This window comes from Pleuronectes platessa, chromosome 5 (assembly GCF_947347685.1).
Source record: "Pleuronectes platessa chromosome 5, fPlePla1.1, whole genome shotgun sequence".
Lineage (NCBI taxonomy): Eukaryota > Metazoa > Chordata > Actinopteri > Pleuronectiformes > Pleuronectidae > Pleuronectes > Pleuronectes platessa.
This window is the reverse complement of record NC_070630.1, coordinates 24,029,702-24,057,340: the sequence shown is the minus strand read 5'-3', so window position 1 is coordinate 24,057,340 and position 27,639 is coordinate 24,029,702. Positions and strand designations below refer to the sequence as shown.

The following is a 27,639-nucleotide window of genomic DNA, read 5'->3' as shown; positions in this document are numbered from 1 at the left end:
TCTGACAGTATTTCTAAAGAGTGATACGTGCTGCAATCCACATAAATCCTACTGTATATGGTTGTACAAGATAAATACATAACCTACTTCACTGAATGTATATGGGAGGTGGTTGGTTATAGTGAAAAAACATTTTTAGGAACAGGTGAATGCATTGAATGATGTGTTTTGTTGCCTCTTGTGTCTTTTATGAGCGTTTAACTGGTCAAACAAATCACTTTGACCAGAATATATAACATTTTGCGTAAATTGACAACTGAAAACGAGTGCAGCTTTTATTGTGAAGGCTCCACGTTCTATCCCTGTTGTGTTCTTCAGAAGCTGATTTGCACCTCACGGGTTGTTAAAGGCGAGTTTTCAAACAACATCACCGAATCTCTGGGAAATGACTATACCCGGAGAAAAACATATTCTACCATCTTTCAAGGAAATACTGCTGTATCATGTAAAATGACCGACGACTTATACATGAATATATATATATATATATATATATATATATATATCATTATCCCGTTTTAATCCTCTATGTAGCCTTTCATCACAAAGATGAGACGTCCTTATGAAGCATAGCCATCTTTGATTGTCTTATCTTTATGAAATGTACTGTTGTGTAATAGGCGTCTAGTTTTAAATGATAAGCGTTGCTGACCCCTGGCGATCAAATAGTGTTACTACTTATTCATCTTAACAAATGCATTCATCAGAATCAGCTACATTGACCATGTATGCGAACACATGCAAGGAATTTGACAATTTGACATTGAATGACAATGTACAAGTATGCATATAAATATATTTACAAAAGTATGTACCGTATATATGAATATGAAACACAACAACAATGACAATGAAATGGAGAAATAGTGTAATGATGCAGAGTGCAGAGATGCTAGAATAAATTTGGGGAAAATGGTCACAGGATACTCTATATACATGAGGTAGATGGAATATGTTTAAATATATAATTTAGAATATAATGTTGCTATTGCACACGGATTGTTCCTGACCCTGCCTGATTAAGTGTTCATCAGAGTGACGGCCAGGGTTAAGAAGCTGTTTGTGGTGTCTGGTAGTTTGGGCCTTCAGTGCTCTGTAGCGCCCACCAGAGGGGAGGAGTTGGAAGTAGTTGTGTCCAGGGTGTGATGGGTCCGCAGTGATGTTTCCTGCCCGTTTCCTGACTCATACCGATGTGTAGGAATCACACTATGCAACTAGTAGACTACACACTGGTACATCCGTTAAAAACTATGTCCAATCCTTTTAGTATAATTGTATTATATAAAATAAATACAAGAATACTACAACTACTACTACAACTACTGCTTCTTCTACTGCTACTCCTACCATACCATTACGTTACACGACATATCATTTAGCTGACGCTTTTATCCAAATTGACTTACAATAAGTGCATTCAACAATGAGGGTACAAACTCCGAACAACAAAAATCAACTAAGTACAATTTGCTTCCTTCCAGGAGGGAGTTAGAATAGTCTAGGTGGGAGATGACCAGAGTCTGGACCAGAACCTGCACTGCCTTCTGAGTGAGAAGAGGACGTATTCTCCTGATGTTGTGCAGCATGTATCTACAGGAACGGGTTGTTGCAGTAGTCAGGGAGAGTTGACTGTTGAGTGTCACACCCAGGTTCCTATATCAGTCTGGATGAGGGCTATTACAGAGATTTCAAAGATAATAGTCAGGTCATGGGTGGATGAGCCTTTCCTTGGAAGGAAACGTAGTTCTGTCCTAGGTGGATTTTCAGGATATCCACTGAGAGATGTCAGTCAGACAGGCCGAGATCCGTGTTGCTACCTGTGTTTCAGATTGGGGATAAGAGAAGATTATTGGGTGTCATCAGCGTAGCTGTTGTTGGAACTGCTACTACTACTACTACTACTACTACTACTACTACTACTAATACTACTATCACTACTACGATTACTAATACTACTACTACTACTTCTACTACTACTACTAATAATAATAATAATAATAAAATAATAATAATGATAGTAAGATTCTAAATAAATTAATAAATACTTATAAAAAATGCGTTTCTATTTTAAATAGTATTTTGGGTAATTTGCTAATCTTGTTCCCTGTGAGACGACCTGGATAAGAACGTTTTGTATTTAAAAAAAAATAATATTTGTCTAACCATGCAAAGATTATCTAAACTTCTCCCAGAGTATTGAGACCAAAATCGACCAGAGGACCTGACAGTCACAGTGATATTGTGGCATTGGCATTGTGTTAGGACAATGGCTCATTTGTATTCAGGTGTCATAAAAACAACGTCCTGAAACATGGAATTCAGTCATTTAAATTTTACTCTGATTTCCACCTTTGATTAATCGACTTAAGCCAAAGTTGCTAAAGTGCTTACCCATTGTGGGAACTGTTTGGTTTCTCTTTACATTTGAAAGCCTTGTTATAATTTGTTGCTTAAAATTGAACGGAATTGAATAACCTTTTATTTTTATTCAATAATTTTTTGCCATGGATTTTGTGAAGGACTTCGTAACCTTGTTTAGATCATTTCTATATAAATTAAATTATTAATATAACAAAATTATATATTCATGTGACGTGTCATAGCATCTCCCCTTATAAGGGCTTCTTCTCTTTGTATGACACCAATTTACACACTATGTTTTTACTGTATCTAGTCTCATTATTTGTTTTGGCCATGGTTAAGATGAAACCGTGCAGGTGATTAATACACCAAGAGAAATATCTTCAAGTTATGAGTCAGCTTGTGGTTGTATGGTTGTCGGAGATGAATGGTTTTATGTCAGTCGCTCACCCTGACACAAGATACAATGTCATTTCTCTATAATAATGATAATTCCTTATTATTGAAATCTACACATGATAAAATAAACTGGTCACGGTCCATCTTACCTTCATAGAAACAAATGATTCTGGTCATTGTTATGCATCTATATCTATTGTTGGTACATTAGGGTTAGGGTTAGTATTTATCACGACATACGCCCAACTCATCTGTTTCTTTTAGAAAATACCACATCATTTCCAGCACAAAAGATATAATTTGAAAACGAAAAAATGAAAACATTTTATTTTGCTGTTGGAGTTTAATGTGATGTAGAATAGTTTTAATGGTAGGCTATCTTCGACAGTAAGGACATACTTACAACTGCTAGTCTTTGTCACGCCACATGGGAGCAGCCAAGGTCCACAAAGCACAGGCTTTCTTAACTGTGAACAGGTCTCAAGGCAGAAACAACATTTCCTCTGTCAGACTGAACACATTTAGTGACTTCTGCAGACAATATTCCCGATGGGACTGTTTTCAATGAAAGCTGAATGATGGTATTCAGTGTCATCTCTGCCACATTTCCTGGTTACACTGCCATGTTTGCAGCCGGCCCCCATAGAAGTTCTACAGGACGACCAAAATCACACCGTGATCACTATCAATTATAACAAGTTTTGTCAAAGATATGAACATTTAAACAGTCTCCTCAGGCTATAAGTATGTGCGGTGCACCCCATGATATGGAAGCAATCTAATGTGTCATATGCTTGACCTGCTGGTGGGCAGGGGTCAAGGGCCGCAGAGTTCCCCCCTCATAACATTCTCATTGTCTGAAATTTGCTAAACATAAGCTGAGCTCAAAGGGAAGCAGGCCATGCAGTGTAATCCTGGGTCCAGCATGCTTCCATTACTGCTGCTCTTATTCGATTAAATGTACTCTAACTTGATCCAAACCCACACTGTGCATAATCTCATCACGGGTGATAGCCGTGTAATAAAAAGCACATTTCACTTGAAAGGATACCTTATGTGAATGCGTATAATTATGGATATCAAAATATAATCATTTGCTTAATTGTGAGGCCTTGCCAAGAGCTATGTAATTACTTGAAAAGAAATATGGCTGAAATTGGATCCCACTGTGTGAAATGTGACCTGGCATTGGGTTTGGCGTGGACAAGGAGGCAGGGCGACGGTCAGGCCAACTTCCTGTTTTGATGTGTATATTATAGCCAATGTGCAGAGAATAACTTTAAAAGCGTTGTCTTTAAGTACAATGATATAATTTTAAGTCATATTTAATAACAGCTTAATAACTGTCTGCCTTATCACTTAATTTAAGATGTATATGTTTGTGAATACGTTTTTTAACACGTATTTTAATATGGCTGCACTGCACATGTTATGAAATGTAAAGAACTCCTGCTAGAGCAAATGAAAAGGTATTTTTGAATTGTTTTGCTTGTGAAATAAGCTCAGTTTTTGGCATGTACATCCGAATGAGCTTGCATTTCTATATTATCTGATAGTTGGCTGGTGTATATGTGATTTGCAATGATTCTATGTCTCCCAGAGGTCCCACCCTACATGGAGCGGTACCGGTTTATTCCACAGCCTTACAGTATCAGGAGAACAGGTGCTGGCCCTTAATGATCCCTGTGGGAGTTTGGTTTCATCTTTGATTAATTGGAATGTTAACAGAAGAAGAGTTATCCTAATAGCTTCTTGTTGCCAGCCCTGCGGAAGTGTTTAGGGGTGGGTGGATGGGGAGGGGGCAAAGAGAGGAAAGGGGTTTAAAAATAGAGTCCATCAGGGCACGATGGGAAAAGAGTTGCCATTTAAATCCCGACAAAGCCATTTGCAGCTGATAATTAAGAGGACGGAAACACTTTATCGCACTTCCCTTATACAGTGTGAGTCGACCAGTTCCACCAGAAATAAGTCACATCAGACAAATGCTGGTAAATTGTGTTTCTTATTGTCTGCAGAGTCCAACAGGTCAGCTGGAACATAACCAGCTATATTACTGGGAAGTGATGTCTCGGAATGAGTTTCTGGTTTTGCTTTAAACCTGATCCAGGGACAAGCACTTTAGAGGCCATTGCTGTAACCTGAAAAAGGTCACCCCCCACTCACCATGCTAGTGTAACTTAAGATATAAGTGTTAGGCTGCAGTTTCCTGTAAACTAGTTTAAGCACCAATACTATTTTCCGTCTTGAGCCGAACACTGTGATCTATCCACGATATTCAAACTTTACAAATCAACTCCTACTTAATATATTCAGATCTTTAGGAGTTGACATAGGATGTGAGGCAAGCTATTCAAAGTAATTATTGTACAGTTTCAAATGATGAGGATCAAATAGGGCATTTATTATTTAATTAAAACATAAGAAAATAAATTAATAGTTTAATTTAAAAAAAAATCTAATCCATAAACACAACTGAGAGCCACGTCCTTTTCTGATTGTGGACCCCCCCATTCGGACAGGCTGGTTAGTGATGTGACATTTGAGTGGCCCTCTGGTGTGTGGAGGCGAACAGGAGGTCAGTGGCTGATGGTTTTTCCCTGTGAATAGATGACAGTCCGTCTTTTCCTTGAATAGATGATGACATTCGGCTGTATTTATAGATGCGGTATTTCTAGACATTTGTTGAACCTGGAGCTCCAGTTAACAAACCCCGTGTATAAACGGGGGCAGCGTATCAACACACTCCATTGTAATTATTTTGGCGTATTAAGGAATTATTGCATGTGATGTATTGTTTCGCGGGGTCGTGATTAAGATAGAAATCAGCAGCCGCAGAGATCATCACGTAGATCACCGTGACACGATGCTTACATTGGAGATTCACCAGAGGACGCGCAGAGAAAATAAACAGCCCTGGATTGAGAAACAACACAGATACACGTCGAGGGACAGAATACCACTTCTAGCTCTGCTCCAACGAGAGAACGACAAAAACTCATACTGATTTGAACAATTGCCGGATTTTCTGCGTATCAAATCTTTGCATATTTTCCTGTTTGGACCAGATGTATACCAAACAGTGGTGACCCCGCACTCTCCTTTTCAATGGGCTCGGGGTGATGTGCGCCGCTTCTTGGTGGAAACTGCTGCTGCTCGGTCTCAAACACGAGCGAGAATGCCAGGAATTCAATTGTGTGCAGGCATTTGGGAACCCGGCAACCTGTGTGTGACTTGACCGGCAGGGTCGCATCGCCGGAGCCCCGTAGAGCGTGCAAGCTGTCATACACCGGAACCACTGCAGGTATACGCTTCTCTGTGCGCGTTGCTCTTACAGTGAATGAGTTGACCTCGTTTGTCTTGATGATTTTAATCTGTCATCTCTGCGAAGAAAGACGGGGCACAATCGTAGTTATTCAGTGCGCGCTATAGGCGGAAAAGACGCACGAAAACAAAAGCGCGCATTGCCAAACCCTTTTCACCTCGCGCAGAAATAATGGAGGATTAAAATAAACATCTATTCATCACCTGCAGCTGTAAGAACATGGGCCATTCAGATCCAGCCTTAAGCAAAGACACTCACTTTTTAAACTTGTAATTAACTTTTACGCACCAACAGTGCCTGTTTTGTACAATACAATGGTAATAAGGGCTTTCTATTTGTGTTTTTACAGATCTTTTTCCTTTTATTCAGTTTATTCATGCCTCTGTGGTTACGCGTTCATTTCGGTTGAGGAATAGACTTACTCTCACTAATGCCTATGTTGGCGCCAGCTGAGTCATGCAGCCATGAAACTTTATTATATTATTCTAATATAATAGTGAAACGACCTGGCAGAGGTAAGATTAATCAAAGTTTTTTAAATATCTAGGCAAAAAGGTATAATAAAAGACTGATCAGTAAATTATTTCAGTCAGTTGTAAATATTCTAAAACGTATTTGTTTCATGAACAAAACAAAGTGCTTTTCGAGGCGTAGGCAGATCAGCAGACATTATAATCAGGTTAAAAAAAGAAAACATGAAATATAGTGAGGCGGGCCTGTTGGAGTCATGAACCTCGGCTGGCCTTATCTCTCCCAGCCCCTGTCACACCGGTCACATCCTGTATGCAGGCCCATTGTTCCCGGCTGAACTGACAACCTCAGTGCGCTGAATGCGCACCTGCCACGACGCACAGATACGTTCACCAATTTGACAGAAGAAAGTGTGTGTGTGTGTGTGTGCGTGTGTGTGTGTGTGCGTGTGTGTGTGTGTGTGCGTGTGTGTGAGAGAGAGGGAGAAAGAGAGAGAGAGAGAGAGAGAGAGAGAGAGAGAGAGAGAGAGAGAGAGAGAGTTGTTTGAGCTGCACAGGTAATAGTTTGGTTGATAAATGGTCTATCGTCGAACTCTCCAAACACTCAGGGGTAATTCAAAATGCCACCATCAAGGTACCCAGGATAACAGCTGTGTTATTCGGGTAAATGTTCATAATTAATAGATTGTAATAAAACGTTTTATCTGTTTTTTTCTCCTTCAAAAAAATCTAAGACCACTTTTAAATTAGAGTAAGGTCTTTAAATGCATTAGATCCGTCCCTGCTCATCACTTATGTAAAGGTTGGTTACACACGATTCCTTGTAAAACACTTGTATTTATTATTTTTAGAAGCGTGTTTAGAATACACTTGCCTTTCAAACGTGCCCTTATCTCCGTATTGTTTACAAAACATTAATGTGAGGAAGCAGAGAATGTACACAGCTACATTTCAGGCTCGCCCCGACGGTCCCTGCGCACAGGAGCCAGGACGGCCAAATGTCAGTGTTGTTGCTCCTACTTGGACCTCGGCCGTCTGTGGATCGGTCCCGGAGCTGGTGGCGTTTTCCCTCTTGTGTTTCTGTTTATAAGTTTCATTCTGTAGAAGACCACGGACAGATCTGGTTCGTGCTCATGGTTCGTTCGTTACCGAATGTGCCTCTTTATTACCTCTGAAAAGAATAAGCTGAAGTACCCGGACTTTCCGTGTTGGCAGCGTGGTTATGGTTTCATGCTGAATTTGTCTTCAAATGTTGAAGTGAAAACATTCTCTCCCTAATCGTGCAATGCATCTTCTATTTAATGGTTAAAATGAATATCCTCTCATGCGCCTCAGTCTGACCACAGAAATATAAATTGCATTATGTGGACTGAAAAATTGAGGATTTATTTGATCAAATTGATAAAAGGAAAATTGAAAGAGCCATTCGATGGTGTAGGCTTGCAAGGATGTTGTGCAAAAATGTATTTTTGGCTACTACTTTTAAATTGTTTTTAGATTTGATACAAGTGGGCCAATTGTATTTCACAATAAAAGCACGGTTAATTAATGCGCTATTACTTATATGTTTATATTTATGAGAGTTTTTAATTTCTTTACAATAAATATTTGTTTGTCTCTTTTGCACGGGTTGCATTCATGAGTTTAGCATTTGAGTTTAAGTTGTTAACTTAAAAATCTGACACAAATCGAGAAACCTTCCAAATTATGTTTTTTTGTCCCTTCACCAATCACAACATCCACTCACGATAATAATATTAAATGATACCACATACTGATAACAGTAGTTGACTTAGGAAAATCAAGTCATTAATATACCTCTACCGTATAGCAACGGGTAATGCGGTGTTTTATTTTGTTGGGTCATTGGTTCCTGTGCAGCACAAATCACATCGAAAGCGTGTGTGGGTTTTCCTTCTGATATCACAGATGAGTGTGTGTTTGACAGTGGAGCAGAGGGTGGATCAAGATTGATGAGTGAATGCACCTCCAGGCGATAGAGAGTCATACATGGGCTTCATTGTGAACTCATGCGCCAAGCACGCGTAATGTTGGAAGGGTGGCTCCATAAATCTGAATTATAATGGCCCATTAAATGTAAAAGCATTAGTCAGTCACTGGTCAGTTTTTAAGAACAAAGATTCGGTCTGTAGCTGTTATGAGTTGTCAAAACAACTTATTTTCCGCAGGGACACAATGAAAACCAGATGGCACCGATATATCGATCGGCTGTGATCATATTGATGGTGATGTGGGGCTGGGACCAGTCGCCCTCACTCGCCAACATGTCTCTTTTATATCGTGTGTGTGTCTGGGTAGGTCCTCTGAGGCCCACTGGAAAGTCTCGGCGTAATTCACCAGTGAGACCGTTACACTGCTGAGAAGGAGGAGCTGTGCGTCTGTCTGACTTTTATACTTTAATCCTGCGGAGAAGATCCCCTGTCATCAATACTTCAACACGTTTCGTTCTGATAGCCCAGGCAGCGTGGAGTGAAAACCAGATGGCACCAATATATCGATCGACTCACGCAGCGTGGAGTCAGTGGATGAATCGATGTATGAATGAATTCAACTTCCCGTCTGATGCCACTGAGTGCAGCTTCAGTCTTAAGAGACTTTGCGCGGCCGATATTTTGGTTACACGTCCTGTCTTTGTTGGCCTTACTTCCTACATGGTCCTGTGGCCTGTTATTTAGTGCACGAGTTAACTGCATTAACACTGTTGTCTTCCTGTCTCGTTGGCAGCGCTCAGGTAACATTAACGAGCACAGGGGAAAAGACCAAATCAATCAAATTCAGAATTATTATTATTATCATTACCGTTGTAATATTTATTGTCATATTGTAGGCTAATAAAAGTACTATTACATAGTGTTGTTCCTGCTGCTGTTGGTTTCCTATTAGAGTGAGAATATAAAACACAAAAATACGTTTATATCCTACTTTAAGTGAATAGTAATTATCACATAAAGGTCACATTATATTGAAAATGGAAAACATTTTATTTGATCAGATATTTTTTTGAGTTCGTTGAAAGAATGAAACAACTTTCTTCCAGTCTCGATGCTTTGTTATTGTCTACTGACACGAGAGGCTTTGTGAATTATATTCTATACAAATTACCTTGAATATTTTCCGATTAATATAGGAGACATCGTCTACTAAGGGAATCTGAATGATGCAAATATGTATTTGATAGAGCAGCTGAGCAGTAACAGCCACAAGACAAAGATCATAACTTATTAAATAGACTTTAGTCCAACAGATATCAGTCACTGTGTTGAGACATATATTACCAAATTGTTATTATTATTATTATTATTATTATTAGTAGTAGTAGTAGTAATAGTAATTATATAAATATTTTGTATTATTGCACGTCTGAAATTTTCTATTTTACGGATCTATTGTTGCAACAGTTAAGCCTTAATTAATTCAAATAAATTAAGATAAATAACGAGCAACCTAATAAATATTGTATGTAACTATTTTAACAGTCACTGAGTTTGAATATTACGAAGTTAACAGTGGAGTAAACGCAGAGCCAAACATCTACCAATGCACAGTGGTTGCTAATAATTATATCCCTCTAAACAAACTTCACCAATTCACTTAAATGTATGTTAATAAATAAAATAGTGTTTTTATGCTGCGTGACCTTCACAATATTTTTATGAAGGTTTTTAAATGCTTTTTACAGCCGATTGCTGTTTGTCAACAGTGGTTCTCAGAGCCTTTACAGCATAAAACAGATTAGTTCATGACCACTGTGTTACTTTAAGAAATACAAGTTTATTAAGAAATTCACAAATCTAGAAAAGAGGGAAAAGTGCTATTAAAATGAAACATGGCCTCAACATGAAGGAGACAAAAATAGAGCTAATCACATTTATAAAAAAAAAATCATAATAATTAAAAAGATGATCAAACCCTGGCACTGGCTGGCGTCATTTTGGAAATCATATCATACATACAGGAAATAAGGAAAACCCTAATTGTATTTTGGGCAGTCTGGTGGATCTCTAACAACACTTTCGCCTTTTTTTTAATTATACTAAACAAGATTCACAGCCATGACAGGAGGTGTAATTTCACCACGCGGGTCTCACCTCGCTCGGTGCGTGTTGGCTGAAAGGCCAAACAGCTCTGATTCAATGACACGTTAAAGCACTGACTTAATTGGGGCACCTTGTTTTCAAGTTTCATTTGGCAATAGTTTGGATAAGCCGTGCGTAAGGCTGCAGGGAAATCATTACGCACAGGCCCTCGACACACAGCTGATCCGGCGTCAGCAATGTCTACACCCGTCAAAGTTTTTCACAGGCACAATTTAGACTACAAGTTATGACCATCAGTCCAAGTGTAAGGCGCCCCAAATGGCTCCCAGAGGCTGTGCTACCTGTGTCCAGGTGACTTCTTTACCTCCCGTTTCCATCTGATCAATGTTTCGCATACGTCCTCATCGCCAATGTCAGCTGGACCCAAACAGCTCGTCAGAATGGTCTCTTCAAAGAAAAATACTCTCGGTTCTGTTTTGAAATCACAGGAAATCCCCTCTCACTCTCAGTGTCCTCGTTGTTACGCAGACCGCTTTTTTTGGTAAACTTTAAATATCAATCCTCGTGTGTAACGCCGAGTGTTTGGTCTCGTGTTCCCAGTAAGAGCAGTGCATCATGGACAGCTCCGCGGGCTGGCGGGAGCAGGCGAACTGGAGGCCCGCTCCGTTGCTGGAGGAGACCGGGGGCTGCGCCGCGTTGGCCGAGCTCAGCTGCTGAGCATGGTGGGGATGCGCCGGGTGGTGATGGTGACCCATGCCGTTGTAAGAGTTCACCATGCTGGGCAGCGCCATGCTCTGCACCCGGGCGTAAGGGTTATACGAGGAAGGGGGTGACAGCCCCTTGACGTTCACGGGACTCACGTTGCCACCGGCCATCTGACAGGACGTGTAGGACATCGGGGTGGGTGGCTGGCCGAGCGACCAGGAGTTGTTCATGAAGCTCGACTGCAGGTACTTGGGTGGGGACAGGTAGCCGTAGCCGTCCCCTCCGAACAACGACTTCCCCGGCTGGAAGTGCGTCGGCGGAGGTCTGAACGGACGCTTCATTCTGCGGCGTCTCCTGTAGTTTCCCTTCTCGAACATGTCCTCGCAGGCCGGGTCGAGAGTCCAGTAGTTCCCCTTCCTCTCCCCTCCGCCCTCCCGCGGAACCTTAATGAAGCATTCGTTGAGACTGAGGTTGTGTCTGATACTGTTCTGCCAACCTTTCTTATTTTTCTCATAGAAGGGGAACTTGCTGATGATATACTGGTAGATACCAGACAGAGTCAGGCGCTTCTCGGTGCTCTCCCGGATGGCCATGGCGATGAGCGCGACGTACGAGTACGGTGGCTTCTGGGACGGGTCCGGCTTCTCCGACACCTTTTCCTGGACCGGTTCCTCTTTGGGCCGCTCTTTCTCCTTGCTCGCGTTGGTGTCGTGGATCATCAAGGCCATTGCGTCATCTTCCGAGTTCTGGTAAGTGGCCATCATTGCGCGCACCAAAACAAAACAAGTCCGGTCCTGATGCCGACAAACACAACGTCAACTGGCGCTTTGCAGCCTCGGCGGGTAAAGATGCTGCTGCTGCAGGAGCTCAGGTCGCACCGAGGACTGGAGGTTGTCTTCCACGGAGCGCGCAGAGAATTTTTTATTTTGCAGCTCAGTATCATGCACCAGGCCCACTCCTCCCCTTAACGAGGATTTTTCTAAACTGGTTTCTGATGCAGTCGAGACCCAAGTTGTGGTTAGTGAGAGAGTAAGCCCAGCCCTTTCCTCCTCTCTCAGGTCCACTGACAGGCTGCCTCTGCCCCAATGCTTTCCCTGCGGAGCGACGTAGTGCTCCGTGATTTGTGCGTATCCGAGATCCGCCTCCGGTCGTTACAGTTGTATGAAAAAGTAATCAGCTTCCCCTCTCAGGCGTCTTAATCACAGCCTGGTCCAAATAGAATAAACAGTAAACATGGTTTTGCATTTAGAGACAAATAATGAAAAAACTTCATGAATGTGCCATTAAAAAAAATAGCAAGAATTAGTTACACATACCTTTCTTTATGTTCTATGTTGTACTTATTACAGACATTTTATTAAACGGATCCAACATTTTCTTATTTTATTTTATTTTTGGATTAGAGAGAAAGAAAGAAAGAAAGAAAGAAAGAAAGAAAGAAAGAAAGAAAGAAAGAAAGAAAGAAAGAAAGAAAGAATGAAAGAGAGAAAGAAAGAGAGAAAGAACTAGAGAAATTAATAGAAAGAAGGAAAGAAAGGAAGAAAGATAGAAAGGAAGAAAGATAGAAAGATAGAAAGACAGAAAGAGAGTAAGAGAGTAAGACAGAAAGAGAGAAAGAGAGAAAGAGAGAAAGAGAGAAAGAGAGAAAGCAATGGCTGATAAAATGTGTTCATTTTTAATAATTCAAGAATGATCATAATTATAGGCATAGTGAGTTAACACATTTCAAATATAGCATATATTCCAGCCTGGACAAACAACTGTTCCAATAAACCCAAGCTGCAGCCAAGTGAATATATCTCACTCTGCTGTGCCAGATGGAGGCTCTCACATCCCAACCTCGGTGCAAAGACGTGCACATTTGCAAACGGCTGCATGTCCACAGCTCTTATAAGAAAGTCTGGATGGACAGTGCGGCTTAATTAGCTCACATTGAGAGGGAAGTGCACGGAGTGGTGTGCATTTCTCCGGCCACCCATGCGGCTCCCCTCGGCTTTCTTGCCCTGGGAGTGTATTTCCGTGCTCTGGGAGTCTGTGCAGGTGGAGCAGCATTGGCATGTGTGTCATCACCCTGCAGCCTGCAGTCTGCAGCCATGGCCGCTGCAGCAGCTGAGCCGCGCCGACAGCCAACCATCCCTCAACGTGCAATTACCAGCGCCTCGCAGTTTCAAGCGTCACGGCGCACTGTTGTTCCTTGTTCCGACGTCCAGTTCACATGTTTAAGACGAGGAACATTTCCACATAATCTCAACAACGCCATTATGCCATTGCTCTGCACGTATTTGGATTAAGGTTGAAACATTACATCATTCACCGTGTTAATTAATTCCGCTCTCAGGCAGCACAAGGTAGTTATAAGTCTGCAGATAAGTGAAATCATTTAAAAGTGCTTTTGACCAAAAATATCTGAATAATAAAAATATATATTGCATTATTTTGGTGTATTTGTGACAGAGTGAAAAATGTGACTACAAATAAGGTTTCCGTTCACCAAACGTCATATTTTTTATATATTAATCTTGGTTTTTCTCAACTGCGCATTTACATGAACGACACTTATCATAAGAGATATAGAGCAGTGGTTCGAAAAATAAAATAAAAACCGCAGAATGGGTCTCTTTGTCCTAGAAGCGGTATGTGTTTGGTTTTACCTCTTGATTTCAGAAGTTGTTTAGTCTTCCTTTATTGTGCTACAGAAAGTCTGTGGTCTTCTCCTCTTCTCTGGTTCTGCAATCAAGTACAAGTACAAGTAGAGGTGTCACCCCACAAACATTTCTGTGAAGACCTGTCAAATTGACAATTGAAACTAATTTTGTAAAATGATAAATATAAAATTAGACTCAATAAAAAGGAAAAGCCATCCTAAATATGTGAAAATTAAAAAAGAAAAGAAAAGTATTGCCTATAAACTACATAAGTTGATTTAGACATCATTGAAAAGCTGGTATTTGCAATGATGCTATTGCCCTTGGTGATCCCCGTACATCACTTTAAATAACATTTGAGCTCTTTAGCTATGATGTTGAAGCAGAATTCTTCTTAATGTGGCAACTTAAATGTGGCTTATTGTGTGAGGTTATTACAAAGTATGAACATTTTTACAGTGACTATAAGAATTTTAATTAGCTTTGCACCATTGTAAACGGTTTATTCTCGCTCACTGTCTCCTGGTAAAGCTGTTGCGCTCAGTTTTTTTTTTAACTGTTATTATTATTTACTTCCTGTTCTACCTGTGTCGGGGTCGGAGCAGCCGCTGCAGTCACGCGCCTCCACGTCACAACAAAGCTGTAAACTAGCGCGTCAACAATCCGTAAAGAAAACATGGCGCTGAAACCCGAGCAGGCTCACAGGCTTCACTGAGGCGCTCCGGAATGTTCGTGATCTAGTCGGTTTTCCTCTGATCAGCGATAAACAAACAACTACATAAACTAGCAAATAAAACAGAGATAATCAATAAAAATAATACAATTAAAAATAGTAGCTATAGTGCAAACTACGCAACCTACATGTGCTTAATTGCTCAGTGTGATATGGGTCCATACTATTCGATGGGCTTAAAGAAAATGTTGACACAATTTAGGCAATTTCTTATTTCTTTATATTATTTATCTTGATTGTTATTTGTTTTTATTTTCACCATTAACCAATCTGCATTGACACTTTTCGCGTTTGAGGAACATTAAAAAACAAACACACACACTCTACCACATAACCACAGCCCAGATGTCAGGGTAAATAGAAAGGAGATTATTCGGAGCGCATGATTCCGTTTTATTTTCTATTCATTAGACTTTGATTTAATTATAAGTGGGAATACACACCGTGGTGAGCGCTGTCAAAACGAATTGTTAATGATGAAGAAGATTTGGTGTGCTCGCAGGAGAAGAGTGAGACACTCCGGTTACTATCACAGGAGGAGAAGAGTCCGTGTTTTCCTCTTAGATAAATACACATCCTCCGAAAGTCTTTCTCAAGTTATCGCTTGATCCCTCTCGAATAAATAAAACACATTACTCGAAAATCAAGACGAGCCTCACCACACACTCTGACTCGCAGCTATTGAAACATAATGGAAATGAATGGAAATTAATTTGCATGTAACATGTCGCCTAAAGGCAGAGTTCACGTGGCACAGGCCTGATGTGTGTGTTATTCGAGTCGTTTAAAGTTGTGGGCACAATGCAGCAAATCATCCAAACCCTCATTAAGAGCACGGCTGTGAGAAAATAACAATGTGATAACAGTAGTTAGGTCTGCAGCAAAGCACAGATTTATAGCAACATTTTCTACAATAAATAACATAAATATATATAAATAACAAAGCCCTAATACTGTATCTTTGATTTGACAAACAGGCCCACTAGTGCATTTTAAATGCGTGGTGTGCGTGCCGCGGGCCTAATAAACTCTAGACCATCATTGTAACGGCTCCTAATGTAATTTGAAAGAGTGGAATTCCTGTCCTTGTGCACTTCCTGCCCTCTCGGGGTCCGGGACTAGGATGTTTATGATAGCGCGTGCGGGTGGAATGCGGCGGACGGATCCACCGGGTCAGTCGGGACCGGAGAGCAACCACCCGGGCTTCAGTCAGCATCTGACCATAAAGGACCAGGCACAGTGGAAACTCAATTTGACTTATTGCTATTATTTGTTATTACTATGTCAAAAGGTTTTTACATGTGGTATATAATTATCACTACTATTAGCACTGTAGCACTGTATACAAAAAAGCAGTATTATATGTAAATAATAATAATAATAATTATATAATTGAAAAAAGGTTTATCACTGTATAGTAGTTAATAGCCAATATAACTAGTATGTTTTATTCAACTGCAATAATCCATAAAGAACATTGTAGTATTTTATTGCCAAATTTTTCCGTTGCTTTCCTGCTTTCTTTGTCTGATGAGTTTTATAGTTTTATTGGTTTATATTAGCAAAGAACCACTGCTGTGTAAAGATAACACAGAGATACACTTAAATCCATTTTCTCTTTTGTCCTGGTTTCCATTGGACAATGTATCATTTGAAATTATATAGATGGGAAGAGGTTCCACTGACATGAAGGATTTGTGAATTATTATTGTGGATAATGAAGTGGAACTTTCTTGAGATACTGAATGAATTTTGTATGGCTAAAATGAGCACATGCCTTTGAATGGCTTGAATTAACCGTAGAGTTACAAACTCTGCTTAAGACATTTATAAACCTGATGCTCTTTTATAATATTTTTTTCACTATAATGTCTATTTGGTCACCATGAATATAAAAATGAGACGTTATGTCTTATTTAATGTCTGTCAATCACAACCATCACAAAGTATTTTATCTAGAGTAGGGCCCTGTGGTCTGTCTGCATGACAGGCGGCAGGCAGGGACACACATCTTTCACTGGTGGTCCCAGTTTGATCTAACTGGGTCGCTCTCTGGTTCGTTTGCATCCTTCTTGCCTGCACTATTAAACCCCAACAAGACGTTGCCTCTCCTCAATGGAATCCTTATGAGGTGCGGGGCAGTGATGGGAGATGAGGGGAGGGTGGAGGGTTGTGGAAGGAATGGGTGAAGAGGAGGAAGAAGGAGGATTTACCCTCAGCCCTCATGCAGCGTCTCCAACTTGGCTCTTGTTCCTCTCCGAAAGAAGAGAGAGAGATAGAGCAAATAAACACTGACCACCAGATTCCCCCCCCCCCTCATCTCCTTTACATCCCTGCACCCGCATGGATTAAGGCTCGCACAGGGATGAGGATGGGGAGGCGGGGGTACACACAGATGTAAACACATATGCACACATGGTCTCACTTTTGAGGTGTGTGTTTACATGCATGTGCTGCCACAAGAGGAAAAAAACGTGTTTTTAAGGGGCACATGTTCAGCGGGCGGTGTATGAGGGACACTTGTACACTTGTACAGTCAATCGCCTCTCCGGCACACACTCAGATCATTGAGTGAGAGTGCACATCCACTCCAGATCTGCTCCTATACATCACTCCTTCATTAGCTGCCCTGTGGATGGTGATGTGTGTTTCTGGTGACCCCGCATGTTTACATTTCTTATCGGCTGCAGGAAGCCAATGGGAAGCTCTATGGCCTTCCACAGTAAGTCCTGTGACATGGACGTAATCCAGCGAAAAGCAAAGAGTCTCCAAATCAAGTTTCTGAAGTTGTTCAAATATTCTCACAGGAAACTCTTGTTCACTTCTGACGAATTCAAACAGTAAAAGAACTTGCATATTTCACTTTGTTGGCAGGTTTTATCACAGATTTTTTGCACAAAAACACACATTTAAGTCTTATTGGGCATAATTATTGCTTAATGGAAATGTGGATATGCTGGTTAATTCCAGAACGAGATGTTAAATGTAGAAGAAGAAGAAGAAGAAGAATTATTGGAAGGAGTGTATGGATGAGATAAATGTAGTTTACAGAACGACTGAAAAGCACAAGTCAACGTAAAGATAGAGGTAAGGGGAGAGGTGCAAATGAAGGGCAGAGCAGAGGACAGCCACATTGTGTTCTTGTGAACATTTACTGAGAGGTGAGGCGCTGCAACCTCCTGCCAACAACATTCTCTTTGAGGTTTTTTCTTTTTTGTACTGCTGCCAGGGCGTAAATGATTCACAGGAGCAGACACACGCGTGCACTGTATGTTCAAGCTAAGGGAGAGCGGCAAACGAGAAAGATGAGGGGAAAAGAGAAAAAGAAGGTAAACCGGTGATAAAGCTCCACAAACTCAACACTACAAGTGTTCCTCCTCACAATATACAATATAAACTTCCACAAAAGTCACCCGCCGAACCTCCCCACCCTCTGAAACAGCTCGACTATAGTCCACGGCCACAAAGTCACACTTCACAATCCCCAAGTAACCTCAAACCCATTTCCACGTCTTCATCCCGGGCCGGGGATTAGATTTCAGCCCAAATCAAAACAAGTCACTTCGTTAGAGGTAATTACACAGGTAGCCTACCTCGCAGGGCAAACAAACATGGCTGCCAGCTGACACCCTGAAGACAGATCAAAGTGTGGGCCTGACAAGGAACGGTGGAGGAGAACACTCAAACAGCGGCTCGTTCGCCACTCACACACTCTCACCTTCTCTTACATGTGTCCGCCTGGCTGCGGGAAGTTGTTTAAGGGAGTGTGCGTGTGCATGGCTGTGTGTGTGGCTGTGTGTGTGTACACATCTCGCACCACCTTCTTCACGCACTTCCTCTGTATAGACTGGGGATTCAGCAGTTGAGAGATGGAGAGGAATCGGAGGTGAATGGAGTGACCTTTACAGTTGAGCTGCATGTGAGAACAGTGTGTGTTAATGGTGCAGAACAGCAGAGACGCTCTTGCCCGTGCTGTGCTAAGGGCGGTACTCCCTGCTTTGGTGGTCTGTGTGAGGAATGATATCAGACCCGGTGGGCGTGTTGGCTGTCAATTTGGCTCTTTTCTATGACAAGTGAGTTTTAATAGCCACTTTAAAACTTGTTTCATGCGCGTACTCCTAGTTTTACATTACCTTAGTTTTGTTTTTGTCCTTGCGATGAAACTGATTAGGAGTGGTCAGGCCCTCGCTTGCAGATCATTTTCTCCAAAAATACAAGAAGCCCTCCATTTGTCCGTGTTGGTTTCTCTTTCTTACACAGCATTCAGCCTCCCTTTGAACCACAGTGTTGTTAGGGCAACCAGGCAAGGTTATTCCTCCCTCCTCTAACATGCCAGTCTTCCTTCGCACAATAGAGCGGAGTGCATGTGGGCTGCAGTGAATAAGGTAAGAGATGTTATCTCTTGGCCACATGGAAAGAAGAACAACGAGAAGCCAGGCAGGCAGTCGGAGCACCAGCTGGCCCTTAAGGTCTTTTTACCTGTTGTGCTCCGTCTCTCCCATCAGCCGTCCCTGTACTTCCTGTGCTGCTCCTTTATCTCTCTATCTCTTGATTACTAACCCCGCTTAAGATATAACTCAGGGTCCATGCTCTGCTAATTTTGATTGGCGGAGGAAAAGCTGCTGTAAGAGATGGCCGCCTTGCATAATGTGGTGCTACATGTACACCGACTCCTACAGAACGCAGTATTACAGACATAATGAAACAATGGGAACATTCATTTGATCATGTTAGATTTGAGTTGGTCAGGAAAATATATGGTTCTGACTTTCGCTACAGTAAATCACCACAAGCAAGATAAACAATTTGGCAACTTAATTTCAAAAATGGAGTGTGACCTGCAATCTGCCAGAGTTTTTCATTTTTTCTTCTGGTCACCTTTTTTATGAGAACACTGAGAGATGATGTTTGGAGCCGGCTCTGCCGAATTCAAACAGACCCAGTGAGTATAGTTTGAAAATGAAACTTCGAAACCACACGCACCACTAAAACACACTGTGCTCGGCCAACAGAGCGTCACTCTGTTCTGGATCGACTTGCACACTGCACACCACACAAACCTCCCCAATTCCAGCTCTCCTGCCTCCGTCATGACCTCAATAACAAACAGGAAAACCAGGAAATGGAACACACACGCTCGAAGAGACAAAATCACTCGTACTTTAGAAAAAACACACACACACACACACACACACACATACTGCACACAGTGGCTGCGGTAACCTTGACGATGGTTAGAGTGGGTCTAGCCGAGCCAGGAGCAGAGGATGAGGGGAGAGTTTAGAGTTACTGTTTCCAACTGGAACACAGCAGAAGCCCCTCTGGCTCCACGTGGACGAATCATAATCACCTAATTACTGCTGGAAATTGTGAAAAAAATGCTACAATTCCAATAAATTAAAAGTGAAATATGGGTCAAACGAGAATTGCTCTATCCTAGTTTGGTTTTCCTATATTTAAATCTACAAAGGATGTTATGTTTTCACTTATGTCTGTAGTTTGTTTGTTGGTTTATTATTTAGCAGAATTATGTTGAATCTAACGTTTGCCATCAAACTTGGTGGAGGGATGAGGCCTTGGTAGATGATTCAGGGCCAGATCCAGGAATTCCATTCCATTGCCTTTAACTATGTCTTTACGAAAACATTTAATGTATGTTATCAGTACAGTTTTTTCTATTATAAGAAATAAACAGTCATGCAGGATTGTTTGACAGATTGATATGCACAGCGCCATTATTGTAATCCATATTTGTCTTGTAGTATATTTCAGTTGTGCATGGGTCAGTTTGTTAAGTACATTTTTCTTAGTTCATAAAAGGAATAACTAAACATATATTCTAATTCATATTCTTATTTATGAAATAAACAGTAGGAACATGTGGATAAAAGTAGATTGTAAAATTGTTTTCTAATTTTAATGTAATTCACCATCCTCACATTTATTAAATATTTTAGAGAAACATTTATAACAAATTTTTTAAATATATCGTAATTTATGCAAATTTATTTAATAAACTATATATAAAATGTACCTTGATCATAACTACTGGCACATGATTGAGGCTTCCTTTTTTATTTCAATCATATACAGTAAGTTGGCCTGTGTTTTGTCCTAATGTGATGCCGTTGTATTTCATTTTTGTGAAGAGAAAAAGTGCAATTCATTAAAGCTTAGAACATGATTCTTGTTTTTAATTGATCCCTGTTTTAAACTAATAACTATTCTAATGTGATGTGTAATTGCAGTTTGTCTGTGGTGGCTGTCAGAATCAGACATCACACAAGGTGGCCTCCATCAGCGCCTGCTCCAGAGTCACAGAGGAAAAGAGGAGTATTCGAAGGGAGAACACGTCCCAGTGAGGGCAGAGCAGGGCGAGGTCAGAAAAGGGGGGATAAAAGGAGGGAGAGAGTTCTTCCTTTGGTGCTTTTCCCCCTGAGGGCAGAGAGGAGGAGAGCGGGGCTGCTCCCCTGACAGATCTGAAGATGTCCTGTTTTGCTTCTCCTCTGTTCTCCCTCTTCCTGCAGGAAGCAACATCACGCTGGGCACCAAAGCCTTGGCAAGCCCGGGCCGTTCCGATCGGATTCTGATGTTTGCTTCTGCAGATGTAATGGAACATGCAGATGTGCATAAAGTCAAACGCAATTGACTTGAGACGTCGAAGGGAGCGGTGCAAGTGGTAAAGCCAATGAAATAATGAGCTGCTATAATTATATGACATGTCAATTCAAGAAACCATCTTCACGATGAAATGCCAGTAGAAACTGCAGCTGCCAAATGAAACAGGCACAGAATTCCATATTGTACTGTTTGTGTTTTTCAAATCCATTGTTGTAAACAACTTTGGCAAAACAACTGGCAAAATGTTTCAATTTCTCGAAACACAAGTGGTTGCATGTTATATTCTTCCAAAACAACTCTGTAAATGCCCAAAGACAAAACGTCAAAATGCAAACAACATTGTACACATGGGATACGACCCATGTAAAACAGAAAAGTAAATGTCTGAAGAAAATGTCTGCGACTGCAAGTGAATATTTGCAATTGAAGTATTTTAAACAAAACAACGAAAGCAGTCAAAGAAGGGACTGGAAGTGCTGAGAGCGGTGGAAGTTACAGTGCTCATGTAAACACCGAACAGAGCTGGCGTCTCAACCGAGGGTACTCCAAACTGAAAAAAACCTTTGTGGCAACTGAAACAGAATACACGAGAGAAGTCGAGATGGCAGTTGAAATGGAAACACTGAAAGCAGTTGAAGTGTCCGTGCGAATACTGAACGAAGCTCAACTGTTCATTTAAGTGTCAGTGCAGAGGAGCTGAGAACTGAGGCGATAATAATGTGACAAATGGAGCCAGGAGCGTTGGTGGACGTGTAATCTCCGAAAGCTCTCATTATACACTCGGTGATGTAAGCGCGTTAAAGCAGTGGAAGTGTCAGCTCACATTTAAACACTGAAAGTAGCTGAAGTAACCGCTAAGAGGCAGAATGCATCGGAAGCAGATTCATTTGTTTCACATTAATAAAAGAATAAAACACAAATAAAATGTTACATCTTAAAACACTTCAAACTCTTCACATTCAGAAATCCCAGTGGGGTATATAGAGGAATAAAAAACTATTTGCATGTATTCAATCATGTGCTGAACACTCAGAATCATTCATAAAATTTGGTGACTTTAAATTACAAACACACACTCTGGTGCACACACATACTGGGATGACTTTTGTTCTCATATCCATCAGCACCTTTGTGATTCACACTGACATCATCACACACACACCCAGTGTCGGCTGTGGGGAGTCTCCAGGGACCCACTTACACTCTTTGAGTCTCCATCCAGAGCCGGCCTCTCTCCTCCTCTTCCTCCGTCTCTCTCAACTTTTGTACATGAGCCATGTTTCTCTCCTCTGCTCCCCTCTGACTGCTCATTCACACTGGCTGACTCGATGTGTGTTGTGTGTGTGTGTGTGTGTGTCTGTGTGTGCGAGTGTGTGTTTTTTCCTCTCATTCTTAGTGTGAGACTTTATCTCTGAATCAGATAAGGCTTTGGTACTGGTCTTAAACCTTCAGCAGATCTGTCCAAACACATGAGCTCACGTCAGAGGGCTGCTGCTGCCTGTTAACTCCATGAGCTAATATTCCGTCCATGTGTTTGTTGGTCGGGCTGTGGGGGGGTGTGGTGGGCTGTGGTTTCTTTCTTCATCTCCAACTTCAGTTTCCCATTATTTCTCTTCCTATCCTTTATTATTTACTCTCCCCCTGCTTAATTCTGATCAGTTTGGCAATGTTCCTCCATCTTTTCTTCCCTCTTGCTCTCTGTCCTTATGCCTCATGTACAGCTTGAATTTGATCCTGTTAACATTATCAGATGTGGAGATCTTAAACACGGGGCGTCGTCAAGACAACAAAGCTGGAGCCACACAGGCAGAGTTGGGCTCAACCTGCATGATGGTGTCGTTGGTAATGTGTGGGTGTGTGTTGCCCGGGACTGGGTGAGCGAAAGGGTGTAAATGTGTATGTGTGTCGCAGTCTGCTACAAAGAGAACAATAGCTGGGTTTGTGATTTTTGTGCGCACACGTGTATTTCATCACCCTGTGTGGCTGTTCGATGACTGGCTTGTAAGGGTGTGTGTGTGTGTGTGTGTATTCTGTTAGGAGGGGACTAAGGTTACCCCCTGATAGAGGCAGCGCGGGGTCATCCCGCGGTGGGACACTTCTCAGGGGTGACCCCGCCGCCCCTCGTGGCCCCCCGAGCAGACGGGACTTCTGAGGAGAGGAGAGGAAGGACCAGAGGAGAGACCCCCGGAGAACAGGACCCCCGGTCTGCCCCAGACCCCGGACCCCAGCCCCGGCAGGGCCCGACCCAGGCCCAATGTGTTCCCAATCAGGAGAAACACAAACAATACTTTCATTAAAGAGCGGAGGCCGCTGAGGAGCACACGTGCACAATTGCACACGTGCACACACTTGCACACACACACACACACACACACACGCACACACACACAGAAAGAGAAACAGAGAAAAGCATTTCTGTTCTTTTAAATGGGTCAAAACTGATGACGAACATATTCATTTATTAAATTGGATGAAAACAAAGATGATTTAGCAGCTGTAAATCAGCGCTGGCAAACGGCTGTCAAATCACTATTATCACCATCACCCATGACCCCAAATCCTGCCTTCCCTTTCCTCCTCCTCCATTCTTTTAGTCTCTATCCGGGAAAACAAACGGAGGGATTAGGGATTTTTGGAAGAGTAATGGGAGCCAGGTGGAGGACTGCGACTGTGGGGGTCTCCTGCCAGATTAGGGGGGGGGGGGGGGGGGGAGCTGGAGGAGCAAGCCCCAATCCCTCACACACCTTCCTAAAGGCAGCTAATGTTTCTTTTGAAGAATTAATCCTGTTTGGCCATCTAATAGCGGTTGGCAATTATGAGCCTTTGCAGGGCATGTATGGTATTACCAGAGCAGGCTACCAGCGGGGGGTGGGGAGGTGGGGGGGCACAGGGAGTTTGCTGTCTGAAGTCAGACTGCAGGTAGAAGAGAGACTTCTATCAGATGTAAGAATAGCACATCTCAAATGAGCACATGGAGACATGATACTGTAAATATCCCCAAAGGCTGATAGAACCAGAGCCCCCTTCATCTTTGTCTGGCGTGTTTAGTTCAGACACGTTAACAAAACTGTGTTACAGCTTCATATATCATATATTCGTCAGAATTATTTTTTGTGGATGAACTTCCTCTTCCTATTATTTCTGTAAAGTCGGACCTAATAGAGGGAAAATATGTGACATTTTTCAAAATGTCCTTATTTTTATTTGTGGGGGGGGGCATATGCCTCATAGAGTGAGTGTTGTGAGTCTCATTAAACTTGAACACGTTGGAGCGAAGAAGCGGTTTCTATGTTGCCCTGAACATAGTAGAAAATAGAATAGAATATTACCAAGCCTTCCAATACACACTGATTTTAAAGAGTTTTTTGAATATATTCTACTCTGGAAAAGAGATGGATATTGCTACACTCAGTCAGTCTATATGCAGCCTAAATCTGTCTAGTGTCCAAATCCCACCCTGCTTCTACACACAGAGGAGATTTTTCATCAAACTTTTCTTTACAAAATCTCAAGGATGAAATGTTCCATCGCAGGAAAAGAAAATTATAGAAACCTCTTGAAAAAAAAAATAGGATTCAACCAATAAGGCATTATCCATATCATAGTTTATGAAAAGTGGATGGTTTTGGTGAGTGCAGTTCCCGTACATTTCTAGTTTAACTTCAGAAAATGAGAATGTAGTAGTTTTTCACATTTTTCTATTTCAAGTTTCTAAAGTTATTAAAAAAATCTAATCTTCCCGTAACTGTCTCACCACTCGTCTAATTCTTGTGTGCATTGTGGGACAATAGTGCACACCAAAGAGCTTTTTTTTTAAGGTCACATTTCAAGTGTGAACATTCGAGGTTCTTAGGAGTATGTGATATAAGACACAGCTCATGATAATGTCTCACACGTTTGACCTACAAACATTGCCCCCTTGTGGCTTGGTGCAGAGAATAAACAGCTTTACAAAGACCTTTACTTACTGACTGATTAACTGACTAACTAACTGACTGACTGACTGACCCCCGCCTGATAAAAGTCTGTTCTGTTTGTTTGATGTGTTATTTTAAAACCGGTCTCACCTGTTCAATGGGACCCAACAAGCTGCACGCAGAAATTATTATTCTCCCCCAGAAAAAGATTAAATAATTACACAGACTTCAGGTGAGGGTTGATGGCTTGATCTCAAATAAGACACATGTATCTAATACATACACACACACACACACACACACACACACACACACACACATGCATCTGTTGCCACTTCAGACCCCCTTTTCTTAAATCTCAAGTAAGCCGGATGGAACGGAAGAATTAACCCCTATGCAGAGGGAGGTGAATTGGAAGTCAGACTTTTCACACCTTCTCCACATTTTCGCAAACACACACACGCACACGCACACACACACTTGTTCCATTTGTTTTGCACACACACACACACACACACACACACACACACACACACACACACACACACAGACACAGGCATTCTCTGCGTGAACCCAAGCGTAATAACCAGCAGACGATGGAGACGGTGTGTGTGTGTGTATATGTGTGTGTGTGTGTGTGTGTATGTGTGTGTGTGTGTGTGTGTGTGTGTGTGTGTGTGGACGGACTCATGTCACACCACCTTATCGGCTTCTGTCTCTTCATCATCTGTCTGATTGTCTGGAGCTTGTAGTGATGGGGCCGTCCCTTTTATCTTTCAATGAAGTCCGAGCATAATTTGCAATGGCACTGATAGAAATAATACCAATAATAACACCATGAAACCATGAGTCAAACAGGTTCAACAAAGCTTCAGCGAGTACAGTGGGAAAAAAAGATTGTCATTTCAGGTCTGACAAGTCTGAGCTAAACTCAGCAATGGCCCACATCAGGCCCGCTCTGTGTGCTAAAGTTGAAAAGTTCATCGTCACATCAGCTGATTACACGGCGCTCAGATCAGAGCCGTGCTAAATGAAAGGCCTCTCGGTGAGACGTTCAATTGTGAAAGGTTTTTCTAGTGATTGAGAAGGAAAGAAAATACTTCTCTCCCTTGTCTTCCTCCCTTCTTCCCTCCTAACAGCACACTTTTGCCGGCGCGGCCCGGTTCATTCAGTAAGTGGGGCGGCGGAGGGGAGCGTTGGTGTGCTGTACATCAAAGGCCCCAGCACACGCACATGGAGGAACACGCCTGAAATAAAAAGCCTGCAAAAAAACAAACACTGGCCTTTGTTCTGAGGAGCCGAGCTCTCTCACCCATGATTAGAGAAAAGTGCGAGGGAAGAGGAGCCCACGAGCGTGCGGATGACGTAATAAGTGGCCATATTTGCTTAATCAGATACTTTGAGTGGGATCTGTCGCAGTGAAAGAACCGGAGGGTGTCAGTCAGCGGAGCCCCGGCCGCCAGGAAGTGTTCCTGTGGGGGGGTTACGACGATGGCACGACATAGCTTATCGCTAATTGTTGATTAGCTCTTCCGTGAATACAGATGGCTGCTGGAGGAAGGAGGCCAGCTGGAAAAATGGTTTATCATTTGTTTTGCAAAAAGTTGTAATATGGGATATTTATATAAGCATTGCTTTTATTGTTATTTTTCTCCATTTCAATAATAGCTGAAAGTTAGGGAATTGCAGCCAAATGCATTTATTATTCATTTATTACTGATAAATGTGATGTTGTGGTTAATTTAGAGTTCCTCTGTAAATTGTTTCGTAAGGATTTTCCTAGGGAATAATTAATTGATCTTTAAAAAAAAAAATCTGTCATAATGAGTGAACTGATATATATGCATGTGCAATATTTGGTGTGGCTTGAATTAATCTAAGGGGACTTTTAGCCCTTGGTAGAAGTGTGTGCTCGGCCATTGGAGTTCTCAATGTAACTTGGTGAAGTGTCGAGGGAAAGTAAGATAATTGCAGCCGATGTAGATTTTCAAAATTTTTATGATATGTTTCAAATATGCATTTTATTGTTTTTTTCATCACCCTTGCAGTCACTATCGCCCATCAATTACAATTTGCAGTATTTCTAAATATGGTTATTCTGTCTTTTGTATAATGTTATTTGTTAAGTTATTTGTTATATCATTTTTTTATATGTGTGTGTATTTATGTATATTTATACCTTCGAGATAGAAGCCTATTTCTTTTTAAATATGAGAGATGATGCCACTAAATAATTCTAGGTTAAACAATGGCAGGCACTTGTGTGCGTGTCGACCAGTGGGATAGGTGCTGAATAAAGGAAAACAATCATTATTCCCCTAGAGAAGGACTAATGTGTAATAGTGTTATTGATGTTGTTCCACACGTTAGTAATAAAAGGGAGAAAGCTGTGAATATATAGTGTGCAG

General features: G+C 41.6%; 1 protein-coding gene and 1 long non-coding RNA gene across 3 annotated transcripts; both read right to left on the bottom strand.

Annotated features, from left to right (window-relative positions):
* Nucleotides 1-519: 519 nt before the first annotated feature.
* Nucleotides 520-22,656, bottom strand: LOC128439844 (uncharacterized). 2 transcript variants are annotated; one of them, XR_008338453.1, is made up of 3 exons: nucleotides 22,516-22,656; nucleotides 13,967-14,042; nucleotides 520-1,817 (listed from the first exon to the last, which is right to left on the bottom strand). It is a non-coding gene; the product is annotated as an uncharacterized LOC128439844 (long non-coding RNA). The 2 variants fall into 2 exon arrangements; XR_008338454.1 differs by lacking the exon at nucleotides 22,516-22,656 and adding an exon at nucleotides 18,287-18,414.
* foxl2a (forkhead box L2a) lies at nucleotides 10,325-12,468 on the bottom strand. The gene has a single exon (XM_053422309.1). It carries the CDS (start codon nucleotides 12,077-12,079, stop codon nucleotides 11,159-11,161), a length of 921 nt encoding a protein of 306 aa, XP_053278284.1. The 5' UTR covers nucleotides 12,080-12,468; the 3' UTR covers nucleotides 10,325-11,158.
* Nucleotides 22,657-27,639: the final 4,983 nt, after the last annotated feature.